General features: G+C 37.3%; 1 protein-coding gene across 7 annotated transcripts in view; it reads right to left on the bottom strand.

Moving 5' to 3' along the window:
- The window catches only part of GREB1L (GREB1 like retinoic acid receptor coactivator), a 175,488-nt gene that overhangs the window by 116,455 nt on the left and 45,453 nt on the right, over positions 1 to 13,580 (bottom strand). For all 7 annotated transcript variants that reach the window (XR_006210061.1, XM_042962687.1, XM_042962690.1 and 4 more), the window contains 2 exons: positions 10,209 to 10,385; positions 7,531 to 7,653 (listed from right to left, as the gene is read on the bottom strand). Coding sequence is in view for 6 of the 7 variants with exons in the window: in XM_042962687.1 (XP_042818621.1) it covers positions 7,531 to 7,653; positions 10,209 to 10,385 (300 nt within the window). In the remaining variant the exon portion in view is untranslated. The remainder of the gene's footprint in view (positions 1 to 7,530; positions 7,654 to 10,208; positions 10,386 to 13,580) is intronic.

Genomic DNA, 13,580 nt, shown 5'->3' with positions numbered 1-13,580 from the left:
TAATTATAAGTTGCAATTTTAGGGGCACCTGGGTGGCTCAGTTGGTTAAGCATCCGACTTGAGGTCATGATCTCATGTTTGAGCCCCGCGTCAGACTCTGCACTGACAGCACAGAGCCCATTTGGGATTCTGTCCTTCTCTCTCTGTCCATCCCCTGCTCACTCTCTCTCTCCCTCAAAATAAATAAACATTTTTTTCAAAAGTTGTAATTTTAATGTAATGAAACAATAGTCTTTTCCTCTATGTGCCGTACTTTTTGTCTCTGTTTTTAAGATATCTATAATGCCTAAGATATTCTACAATATCTTATAAAAGCTTGACAGTTTTGGGGCGCCTGGGTGGCGCAGTCGGTTAAGCGTCCGACTTCAGCCAGGTCACGATCTCGCGGTCCGTGAGTTCGAGCCCCGCGTCAGGCTCTGGGCTGATGGCTCGGAGCCTGGAGCCTGTTTCCGATTCTGTGTCTCCCTCTCTCTCTGCCCCTCCCCCGTTCATGCTCTGTCTCTCTCTGTCCCAAAAATAAATTAAAAACGTTGAAAAAAAAATTAAAAAAAAAAAAAAGCTTGACAGTTTTGCCTTTCACATTTAGATTTTCTAACTACCTGGAATTGATTTTGTGTATCGTGGGAAATAGGGGTCCAGTTTTATTTTTCTTTCCACATAGGATATCCAGTTTCCGCACACCATTTATTGAAAGAAAAGGTCCCACTGATCTTCAGGTCACCTCTGTTAAGTATGAAATATGTCATGTGAATGTGCTTTTTATACTTTCTACTCTGTTCTGTGGATCTGTGTCTATTCCCGTTACAGGTCCACTCTGCCTTTATTAGGAAAGGTTCATGAGCTTCATACAGTATAGGGCAAGTCCTTTCATTTGTTATTTAAAAAATATTTTTTTAATGTTTATTTTTGAGAGAGAAAGAGACAGAGCAGAAGTGGGGGAGGGACAAAGAAAGACAGAGACACAGAATCCAAAGCAGGCTCCAGGCTCCAAGCTGTCAGCACAGAGCCCAACGTGGGGCTCAAACCCATGAACTGTGAAATCATGACCTGAGCCGAAGTTGGACACTTAACCAACTGAGCCACCCATATTATTTTTAGTTCTTATAATATGCAAGAGTAAGACAGTACGGGGCTTATGTTACTTTGGGCCTACCATGGTTCACAAAGAAGAAAAGCCCATTTCATGTATAATACCTCTGTCTCCAATAACAGGGCCAACTTCCCCATTAGACAAGAAGCCACCACTCTTTGGGTCCATAATACTTTTAGGGGCTCATGAAAATGTTTTAATTTATTTTAAAATCAGAAGAAAACAATGAGCTTTTGGCTGAAGGAAGTATTTTAGTATATAATACTAAATATTCCTTTTTATATTAACACAGTCATAAAACATATTTAAATTTTTTTTTTTTTTACTGTTTATTTATTTTTGAGAGAGAGAGACACAGAATGCAAGTGAGGGAGGGGCACAGAGGGAGACACAGAATCCTAAGCAGGCTCTAGGCTCTGAGCTGTCAGCACAGAGTCCAATGTGGGGCTCGAACACATGAACCGTGAGATCCTGACCTGAGCTGAAGTCGGACACTTAACCAACTAAACCACCTAGGTGCCCCAGAACGTATTTTTAAATACTGTTCTAGGGAGAAAGGGCCCACATAAGCAAATGTGCCCAAGGCCCATAAAGTGGCCCTGCCTGAGGGGCACCTGGGTTGCTCAGTTGGTTAAGCCCCAACCTCGGTTCAGGTCATGATCTCGCAGTCTGTGGGTTTGAGCCTCACGTCAGGCTCTGTGCTGACAGCTCAGAGCCTGGAGCCTGCTTTGGATTCTGTGTCACCCTCTCTCTCTGACCCTCCCCTGCTCACACTCTGTCTCTCAAAAATAAATAAATATTAAAAGAAAAAATTTTTAAATGGCCCTGTCTGATAGTGTTCTTAAAAATTATCCTATTAATCATAAGGGCAGAAATTAGGTGGCTCATCCATACACTACCCTATAGGCTAGGGCATAAAAACATGTTTCCTCTTGATCATAGATAAGTATATCATCTTCATTTGGGAAAGTTGTACACACCAGTAAATTAATAATCCCCCAAAGGCTAACTTTAAATTTGAATAAAAAATAGAATTCAGATAATATTTCTATCCAGGCATTTGCCAGGTACTAGGGGTTACAGGGATAAACAAATGAACATAGAGCTTCTAACATATAAGATGGTTAACAATTATAATTGGGAAGAATGTCATACAAATAGAAGTATGGTAGCAAGACTGAGTTAATCCTTAGTTGCAAAATAGGTGATGTTATTTTTGGTTTTTCAAACAAAGAAACCAAGGCACAGAACAACTGAATGGCTTATCCCAAGCATCAACAAATATACTCAGATGAAGTATTTGAATACCAGGACTTTGACTCCAGGTCTTGTGCTATTTACTACCTGGTCTGAAACAGTGCTCATTCCATAGTAGATATTCAATAAATTAGACTGTATTGCATTGAATAAGAAATAGTGCCACTCCAAAGGATTTCATCTTTCTCTCAGAGCAACTATTTAATCTTTTCCCCCACAACTTTATCAATGTATATTTTATATATCATAAAATTTACCCATTTCAAATGTGTAATTCAATTATTTTTAGCAACTTACCACATGGTGCAATCATCATCATAAATCAGTTTTAGAACATTTTCATTCCCCCAATAAGAACTTGAATGCTTGTTTTTAATTAATTTCTATTCCTATCCCTTGTCCCAGGCAACCACTAATCTATATCCTGTCACCATAAATTTGCCTTTTCTGGACATTTCACATAAACAAAATCATACAGTATATGGTCTCTCTTGTCTGGTTTCTTTCACTTAGCACAGTGTTTTTGAGGTTCATCCATGATTCAGCATGTGTCAGCAGTTTGTTCTATATTATTGCTGAATGGTATTCCCTTGTATGGATACACTACATTTTTGTCCATCTGTTCACAAGCTGATTGACATTTGGGTTGCTTCCAGTTTTCACCTATAATGAATAATGCTGCTATGAACATTTGCATGAAATTTTTTGTGAGGATATGTCTTCATGTCTCTTGGGTAGATACTCAGAAGTGGAATTCCTGAGTTATGTAATACTTTATCTTTAACTTTTTTTTGTTTACATTTTTATTTACTTTTTTTTTTTTTACTTTTTTACTTTTTATTTACTTTTTGAGAGACAGAGACAGAGTGCAAGCAGGGGAGGAGCAGAGAGAGAGGGAGACACAGAATCCAAAGCAGGCTTCAGGCTCTCAGCTTGTGAGCACAGAGCCCAGTGTGAGGCTTGAACCCACAAATGCGAGATCATGACCTGAGCTGAAGTCAGATGCTCAACTGACTGCCACCCAGGCACCCCTATATTTAACTTTTGAGAATCTGTCAAATTGTATTCTAAAGTGGCTGCCGCATTTTACATTACTACCAGCAATGTATGGAGGGTTCCAATTTCTCCATATCCACAGACTCTTACTGTCATCTTTTTTGACTATGGTCATTCTAGTACGTGTGAAGTAGTATCTCATTGTGGTTTTGATTTGCATTTCCTTAGTGACGTTGAGCATCTGTTCATGTGCTTATTAGCCATTTGTATATAGTCCATGAAAAGTGTCTATTCCAAATCCTTTGCTCATGTTTTGGCTTATTGTCCTCTTAATACTGAATTATAAGAGTTCTTTGTAAATTCTGGATACAAATTCTTTGTCAAATATGTGTTTCACACATTCCCCCCCATTCTGCCACTTGTCTTTTCATTTTCTTAATGTTGCCTTTTTAACTGTAAAAGTCATGAATTTTGATGAAGTCCATTTCATCCATTTTCCAGAAATAAATCCTTATATTTATGGTCAATTGATTTTTGACAAATGCAATTCACTGACAAGAAGGTAGTTTGTTCAAAGATGGTAGTTTGTTCAAAGATAGGAACAATTGGATATCTACATGCAAAAAGATGAACTTAGATGCTCACTTCACGCTGTGCACAGAAATTAACTCAAAATGGCTCAGAGACTTCAATGCAAGAGATAGAACAACAAAACTTTCAGAAGAAAACATGGAAGATAAACTCAAGATCTTCAGGTAGGCAAGGGTTTGTTTTTTTTTTTTATTGATTCTTGAATTCTTGTCTTGATTAAACACAAAATATATACGTGTGTATGTATTTATATGTGGTATGTGGGTATAGTATAGGTAGGTAACTACACAGCCATCTTCAGCCACAATGAGAAACTGTTTTACTGGGATTGTTGACTAAAGTTCGAATTATCAATGACATAAATATGTTGAAAATAATATGCAAAGGAAAAGTGGCAAGCCAGCCAGAACATAAAATCCGGAGCTTGGCAGGTGGAATTCAAGACAAAACTGTGTAAATGGCACATTAATCCTTTCTTCAAATACTATGCAACGTGCTTACTTACATTTCAGGCTAAGAAATGTTGATTACAGGCAGTCATTGCAGATTAAGAAGCCAATCTTCTAGGGGCACCCAGGTGGCTCAGTTGGTTAAGTGTCTGACTTTGGCTCAGGTCATGATCTCACGGTTTGTGGGTTCAAGCCCTGCATCGGGCTCTGTGCTGATGGCTCGGAGCCTGGAACCTGCTTCATATTCTGTGTTTTCCTTTCTCTCTCTGCCCCTCCCTTGCTTGTGCGCTCTCTCTCTCTCTCTCTCTCAAAAAATAAACATTAAAAACATTTTTAAAAATAAGCCAATCTTCTATAGAAAGATGAATCTCTATTAGCTAAGGAGATGCTACATACTCTAATGATTGCAATGATTTCATAATACTAACATGAAAGTCTTAAAGCCTATTGCTTTCAACATGTGTAGGAAGAAAGAAATTATTGTTGAAAAGTCATAAACCTAATTTGTCAAGAAGAAAATTTTAGATACAAAGTCTCACTTTTAAAGCTACTTTCTTCTATTAAATTCTATGGATCTCACCTAAAATTGTTAACAGCTAATTTCATGGTCAAATCGCCACAAGGGATACTCAAGGATATGGGCATGAATCTTGGCCACTTGTATTCACTGTGAGGCAGTCAGTGCCTTGTCTGTGTCTCTTCATGGCAATTGATGGAGCTTTGCTAAAGCCTAAAACTTGATTTCCTCTATTTCAGAGCAGTATTTGTTTTCAAAATATATTTCCTAATATAATTAAAACTGCATTACTGCTTATTAACATGTTAATATATTTTCATTGTTTTCAGGTACAACTGGTTATTTATATATCTACCTGTCCCTTTTAAGAAAGGTAACATGTTTTATTGTGCTTTTATCCCCTACATGAGTGGTTTTAAATCATCAGAGCCATTGGTCAAGTGTTGGAACCCTGCCTTCCAGTATGTGACAAGGGTTTTAGAACACAGTAAATATTTCATAAGTTTTTACTGTAATAAAGTAACTATTCATTTTTAATAGTGTAGTTTTAAAATTACATTTCAGTAGTCCCAAGGTCTAATGGAAGAAAATATACCATGGAATCAAACAAGTTACTAAAATAATATTCTAGGAAAGACATATAGGTGTATCATTATTGTAATGAAGGCTAACTAATATTTCAATGCCTAGAGCCAAGTGCCAACTTTTTTCTTTCTTGAATACCTAGTAACACAATGTTCTCTCATTTATTCTAAAGAGATATGCTCTTTTCTCTTAGATTAGAGCCTCTATCTAAATCTCTTGGACACTTTAAAAATCAGACCTTTTAAATCCAGGATGAGAGAGACTTAGCTGAGTATAGAAACATAGCTAGAAGAGCCCCAAATAAGGTTAGCCTTGTTACCATTGCTATTGTTGCAAATGCCTTCTAATAACTACTTACCTCTTGAAAGTAAGTAGAAAAAATGTATCAGCTCATCAAAATTTCACATGAACTTGAAAGAGGAATGCTAAGTAGTGAAATAAATGAAGACAGCCTTCTTTTCAACTTTTGGGTAACGGGATGCTGGCAAAGCACATTATACTATGACATTTGCATATCAGATGAGTAAAATGATGCTTTACAAAAAACAAGTGAACTGGAAAACAATTCACAAATTCTTTTAAAATACTTTCCTTTTTGCCTAAGATATAACATAGACTGGTTCTGAATAATTTTCTCTTTTTTTTTTCTGATTTTATTTTATTTTTAATTTTAACCTAGACTGGTTCTGAATAATTTTCTTTTTTTTCTGATTTAATTTTATTTTTAATTTTATTTTTTAATTTATATCCAAAATAGTGTATAGTGCAACAATGATTTCAGGAGTACATTCCTTACTGCCCCTTACCCATTTAGCCCATCCCCCCTCCCACAAACCCTCCAGTAACCCTCTGTTTGTTCTCCATATTTATGAGTCTCTTATGCTCTTCCCCCTTCCTGTTATTATATTATTTTTGTTTCCCTTCCCTTATGTTCATCTATTTTGTCTCTTAAAGTCCTCATATGAGTGAAGTCATATGATTTTTGTCTTTCTCTGACTAATTTCACTTAGCAAAATACCCTCCAGTTCTATCCACATAGTTGCAAATGGCAAGATTTCATTCTTTTTGATTGCCGAGTAATACTCCATCATATATATATACCACATCTTCTTTATCCATTTATCCATTGATGGGACATTTGGGCTGTTTCCATACTTTGACTATTGTTGATAGTGCTGCATGGGGGTGCATGTGTCCCTTTGAAACAGCACACCCGTATCCCTTGGATAAATGTCTAGTAGTGCAATTGCTGGGTTGTAGGGTAGTTCTATTTTTAGTTTTTTGAGGGACCTCCATACTGTTTTCCAGAGTGCCTGCACCAGCTTGCATTCCATGAATAATTTCCTTAAATATTATCTGCAGTGATATTTTCAGTTACAACCCTCCAGCCCTCCAGCCACCTGGAAACATTAAGTCCCACCTGGAGCCTTATCCTGTCCTTGGGGCCTGGGCTAGTACAATTGTCTACACTGGAGGAATTTTTGGAAGCCTTAGACTGGCAACTTATCTGTTCAGTATCAGCGTGGCCCTTCTGCTGATCCTGCCCTGATAGTATAACCTGGTTTCAGGCACTAAAATTTTATCTGGTTATTTGTAACCCAGCCTCCATCTTGAACCACTAGAAACTAGTGGATTCTTCCACTGTGATCCTCAGTCCTACCTTGGGACCTTACTTAATATACCAGTTGGTGCAATACTCCCTGTAATGTTCTGTGGGCTTAGTTTAGAGCCCTACCCTAGAACTCCAGTCTTCATGAGTTATGTCCCCAGTATATGCCACCTGATAGCTATGAGACAGACTTTCCTCATGTCTGGATTTCTACTTATTGCCCACTGTTAGACTTTTCTAGAGATAGGTCCTATGCTTGAGCTAAATTTCTTATCCACGAACTAACCCATCTCAGTGCTGACTTCTAACTCTAATAGTAACTCAGGTAATACTTGTTTTAAAACATTTCTATTCAAACCAGCCAACAGTCATTTTTAAAGTGAACCACTAAATATACATCTGGCTGCTTGAAATTCCAAAAGAAAATATCCCATACCTGTCTGAATGAATCCTGATTTGTATCCATTAGTTGTGCCATTTTCTGGTGTCACAGTTGATGATACTGAGGAGTTTGGTTTCATAGAGTGGCAAGTGGCAGAGGATTGTCGGCTTCTACATTCTGGGAAGGAGTAAGAATTGTATTATGGGAGGAGACCAATACTCTGTCAAAGCAGGTGATGAGAACACAATCCATAAAATCTCTAAAATAAACTACTGTTCCTTAAGTAGCAACCATGTTCCTTATTGGCGATTTCCCCTCCTCTAATCCTGACTCCAACAGAATGTTCAAGATGGTGAATTCACGTTGTCTTCCTAGGGCCAGATGACATGTTTAGAAAGAAAAAAAGAAAGAAAGAAAGAAAAAAGATCCGGCTTTTGTTCTTCACAGACTAGCTCCCAGGGGAAAAATTACTCATAACCAATATAATCATGCTAGTTTTATGGATAAGGCAGGCTAAAATATCAGTAATTTATTTTTTAAAAAAATAAGCTTTCAAACACCAGTTAACCTCCTGTCCAGGATCAATTTAGTGTGGAACAGGAATCTACATAGGTTGTCTTCAATATTCTCACCTCAACTTTAATTTATGTCCAAAAGCTGAAGCAAAGAAAAATTTATAGTCAGAGGAGAAAAATTAGAAATGCTCAAATTCTTTTTTTTAAGCCTACTTATTATTTTTGAGTGAGAAAGAACAGGGGAGGGGCAAGGAGAGAGGGGGATAGAAAATCCCAAGCAGACTTCATGCTGACAGCAGTGAGCCTGATGCAAGGCTTGAACTCATGAAGAGATCATGACCTGAACCAAAGGCCAACGCTCAACCAACTAAGCTACCCAGGTGTCCCAGAAATGCTTAAATTCTTATTACTCTTAGTTTGTATCAAAGGAAATAGGTACACAATATTCTAGATGATTTCTGATCATGCAACACCAAGCTTCATTTTAGGTAAGCCAATATTAATGGAGCTCTAACATGATACTTTAATAATACTTTGAACTGAGTCAAGTAGATAGCAAATACTAAGAAACCATGTAGGGCTATAACTTCTAACTAAATTATACTACACGTTCCACTATGTTAGTTTTTAAAGGTAGCATGTGAAAAAGAAATATAAATGGTTGTAAATGACAGTTAATTATAGAGGGTCCTTTAGAGAGTTTCCAAGTTTATCAGATATATGCAAGGTTGGACACAGTTTTCTATGACCACCTTGGCTAGGATTTTCCTTGAAAAGCAATTGTACTTTGGCCTACAAGGATACCTCCACATTATGTGTATCATATGCATACATTTATACTGATGTTCTATGTCTGCATATCTGCATATCTCCATATCTGCATATATGGATACATATGCATATACAATCTTAATTCTAAAATAGCAACTTCTATAAATGTGAGCTTCAGACACCTGGCTGGCTCAGTTGGTAGAGTGTGTGACTCTTAATCTTGGGTTTGTGAGTTTGAGTCCCACATTGTGGGTACAGATTACTTAAAAATAAAATCTTTTAAAAGATTTTTTAAAAATGTGAACCTTCAAAAGCCATTCAGGATGATTGTGCCTGTCTTGGAACATGCAGCTATTTCCTAAGGAATTATATAATGTCATTTCAAATGCACCCAAGAGTAATTACAGTGGAAAACTCAGAGGAAAATCTGAAGTCATTTATAATTTGGATTTATTATGCTATTTCTTATGGTCAGGCCAAAATCTTGCACAGACAACAAATGGAAGCATTAAAGACAATTATTATATCATCTTTAATAATATAATAATATTGATAATTAAGAAAAATCTCAGCATCTAAGTAACTGCTCAAAAGAATAAGGATTAGATATTCCACTGCATTAGAACAATGAATAGAACTTGTGGTAAATCCTATCAACTACATGAAGATGTGAGATTTCAACTGGATTCAGATCCACAAATAAGTTAGTTAAGTTCTTCTAAACTTAAAAAAAAAAAAAAACAACTTTGCCAACTTAATAATGTGTTTTCCCCAGGTATTAAGGTATTATGAAGAAGCGTTATTTGTTCAAAGTATGCTTAGTTCTAATGAAAACAGAAAACTATATGCTTGAGAATTACCAAAGAACCTAAATAAAATAGAAAGAGCATCTAACCAGAAAAATGACACTTTGAGGTCCTCTCTAAGTGACAGAAAAGCTGAAAAGAGTCCTCCTGTACTCCACCCTCCCAAGAGACAAATATAAAGAGACATGCACTTTTTCTAAACCTGGATAGTCTCTATTAAAAATAGAAAGAAGTTGGGGCGCCTGGGTGGCTCGGTCGGTTAAGCGTCCGACTTCGGCTCAGGTCATGATCTCGCAGTCCGTGAGTTCGAGCCCTGCGTCAGGCTCTGTGCTGACCGCTCAGAGCCTGGAGCCTGTTTCAGATTCTGTGTCTCCCTCTCTCTCTGACCCTCCCCCATTCACGCTCTGTCTCTCTCTGTCTCAAAAATAAATAAACGTTAAAAAAAAATTAAAAAAAAAAAAAAAGAAAGAAAGAAGCAAGTCAAATAACCTGCCAGAGAGCTTCACATCTTTGGATAGTCTTCTGAACTTGGGATATTTACGTACATCATACCTGATTCTGAACCCCAGAAGGCCACTTGTCCTTACTGTAACATCCTCATTCCTTTCCCTTCCCTTTCTCTCCCAGAAGTTGACGCTACCTTTCCAGCAGATAAGAGGTCCCTTCGACAGTACACCCTGGGAGCTTCTGACTAGGTAGTACTTTAAGTGCTTCTGCTTCTTTGGCTGGGTGGTGAGCTTCAAGTTAATATGGTTGGAAAATTCTGTGAAATACCGAAATCCTCTTTCTCCACAGCCGATACAGTTTCCAGAAAACCCTGAAAGAAGACAAACCAAAGTTACTGGTGGATTTGTAAATTGATACAATACTTTTACATATGAAAAGTATAGAAATATTCAGTGTTTTTGACCCAATAATTTCCTAACCTCAAGGAAAAACACCAATTTTTTTTAGCAGAGTTATTTTATAATAGTGGAAGACTGAAAGTAATTTAAATTCTGCTCTAAGTTTAATGGCTAAGAAAATAGAGTGGATAGTAGCATGTGATAGAATTCATATAGTTGACATAAAAATATGAAAAAGTTTGCTTCTAGAGATGCCCATGATTTCCTTCCCACACACTCCCTTCTTAGAGAACTTGCTGGCACTGGTTCTCTGCCCTACCCACCATGAGCACTGTCACAGATGATTAGATTGTGCTAATATCAGACCCAGTCTGGGACAGTCAGAGTCTCTTTCATGGAATTTTATTTTATTTGATTTATTTTTCAACTTAAAAATATTTTATTATTTGTTTTTTATTTGAGAGGTGGTGGGCAGAGGGAGAGAGAACAAGAATCCCAAGCAGGCTCCACACCCAGCATGGAGCTCGATGCAGGGCTCAGGGCCACAATCCTGGGATCATGAAATCAAGAGTCAGATCCCCAAAGGACTGAGACACCCAAGTGCCCCTTTCCTGGAATTTTAAAATAAATACAAATAGAATCAGTCAGATGGAACTGGACCCTAAATTTGTAAGGTTTTGTAAAATTGGAACCCAAGTTGGGGGTTACGTCCAACCACCTGTCAGCTAAGGGATGGGAGAGAATAAATTGGCAACTGTGAAGGTTGTCTGCAGAGAGGAGGGCATGGACAGTGATGGGCAAGCCCAGGCGCTGTCAACTTTCCAGTTCCTATGACAGCTAGCTGTAATTTCTCACACAGGTGCCCCGAGAGTCCCATTTCCTCTTTATTCACCCCCCCCCATACTCAAACGAGCTTATTATCCCTTTAGATCAAACATCCAAACAATTCTCACTCAGATTATCCAAACAAAATAAAACTTTCAGTGACCTGCTTAGAGCAGGGGGCACAGAAAGAAGAAATGGAGGAGGCTAAGAGGACGTGAGGCTAACCTTTGCTTAATTGGAAATCAATCCCATAATACACAGAGAAAAGTCACACAGAAATAATGTGAGTTCCTCTGGTTGTGACTGAGGCGGAAGCATTATATGTACTGCCATGTAGTGAACAAGGACAAAATAGGTGTAAATGAGAAAAGGCATTCCAAACTCCATACGTACAATCTCTCTCTCTATAAATGACTAACTTAAAATCAATCCACTGATGAAGTGATACTCTTTTTAAACCCCTAAACCAACCTGTTATCTAATCAACAAAGATATAAAAGGAGAGAAGAGAAAGGCCACCAGGATTAAAGACAGAATATCTCACAATGTACCAATCGCAGACAGTCAATTCTGACAATCAATAGAAATGGCAGTCCAATTTATTATTTTTTCAACAATTACTTACTGAGCATCCACCTATATACCAGGCATGATGCAAAACTGGAAAAACAGAGATAGTCATATCTTCTGATCGGTTACATAAAATTAGTAATTTATATAATTAGTTTATTACTGTTACTTTATAGAAATATAAACATAAATTATTTAAAATATATTCAGAGATGGACTGAATTTGAGAGCATTTGGCTATCTGTCCAATGCTTTATAGCTACAGGCCAAAACCAAAAAAAAAAAAAAAATGCCAATTTTTTTCACCGAGTTCCCAAGCCATCTAATCATCCATTTCTCCATGCATCCATGCATCTAGCCAACAAATCCATCCATCCATCCATCCAACAAATACTTACATACTCTACCATATGCTAGGCACTCTTTCAGGTACCAGGTTTTCAGCACGGAGCAAAGGAGACAAAACCACTGCCTCCATGTAACTTACACTGTGGTGCGATTATCATGCCTTGACAGAAAAGTGCCTGGCTTGCCAGGCAGATGTAGAACCCAGTAAAATAATATAAGAACATTTTAGTCAAAACAATTAAAGATGGTGCCTCCCAAAAGAGGCTTATCTGGTAGATCCAAGTAGTTCATAAAAGATTAGTGTGAGAATTAAAATTAACAAATTACTGAGGTAAGGTTTTATCTTTTATCTTTTCTTTTGCTTATTCTCTGAAGTGAAAAGCAAGAGAATATACAAAGGAAGAAAAGCAAAGGATCTGGACAATCTTCAAAGAACAGAGATGGCACATTAATGATGAGAATTAACAAAATTAAAGACAAAGAATCCTACAGCTCATTTTTTAAACTCTGTACAGTTTCAGTATCAGTCTTCGTTCAAGAGAGATTTTATCTGCCCAAAGTTCTTGTCATCATCACAAAAAATAATACCTCTTACAGCCCAATTACCTATCTAGTGTTTCTGTCAATCAAGTCTTCCAATTGCACGGTAGATTTGGGACACATGAATGAACTGCCAACTGGATCAATACATACTTTTTAATGTTTATTTATTTTGAAAGAGAGAAAGAGAGAGAGAATGAGTGGGGGAGGGGCAGAGAGAAAGGGGGAAAGAGAATCCCAAGCAGGCTCCATGCTTAACACTCAGTGCAGAGTCCGATGCAGGACCAGATCCCACAACTGTGAGATCATGACCTGAGCCAAAATCAAAAGTCAGACACCGAGCGAACTGAGCCACCCAAATGCCCCCTCAATATATTTTTTAACCAATTCCTTCACTCACAGTCTTTTGAATCAGCATAATTTATATAAAAAGTTTATAAACTGATATTGGAGTTCACTGGGATTCTAACATATTCGAAGCTTAAAATTTTTCCCACTATACTTTAATGCATACTAAAATAATCTATCATCAGTAAGAAATGTTGGATGGATATTAACATATAAAAATCTCAACAACATGCTTATCTAAGAGAAAAGTTCTACCATCTTGCTGCACTACACTTTCACTTGGAAAGTGGTTAGTAAAATATTATGTCCATTCACAAGGCTAGAGAAAGCAAACAGACTTCCATTTCTATAAAGGTATTAATAAATATGACAGAATGGCAGAATAATAACCATTTAAAGAGCAAGTGCTCTGTGCCAGGCACTGGGCTGGATGGGTTGCCTTATAAACATCATCTCATTTGATCTTTACAACCCTGAAAGTTAGGCATCATTGGCCTCTTTTTATAGATGAGAAATCTGAGACCTCATGAGAATAA

Source organism: Panthera tigris, chromosome D3 (assembly GCF_018350195.1).
Source record: "Panthera tigris isolate Pti1 chromosome D3, P.tigris_Pti1_mat1.1, whole genome shotgun sequence".
Taxonomy (NCBI): Eukaryota; Metazoa; Chordata; class Mammalia; order Carnivora; family Felidae; genus Panthera; species Panthera tigris.
The sequence above is the reverse complement of the archived record's forward strand: the minus strand, read 5'-3'. Positions and strand labels throughout refer to the sequence as shown.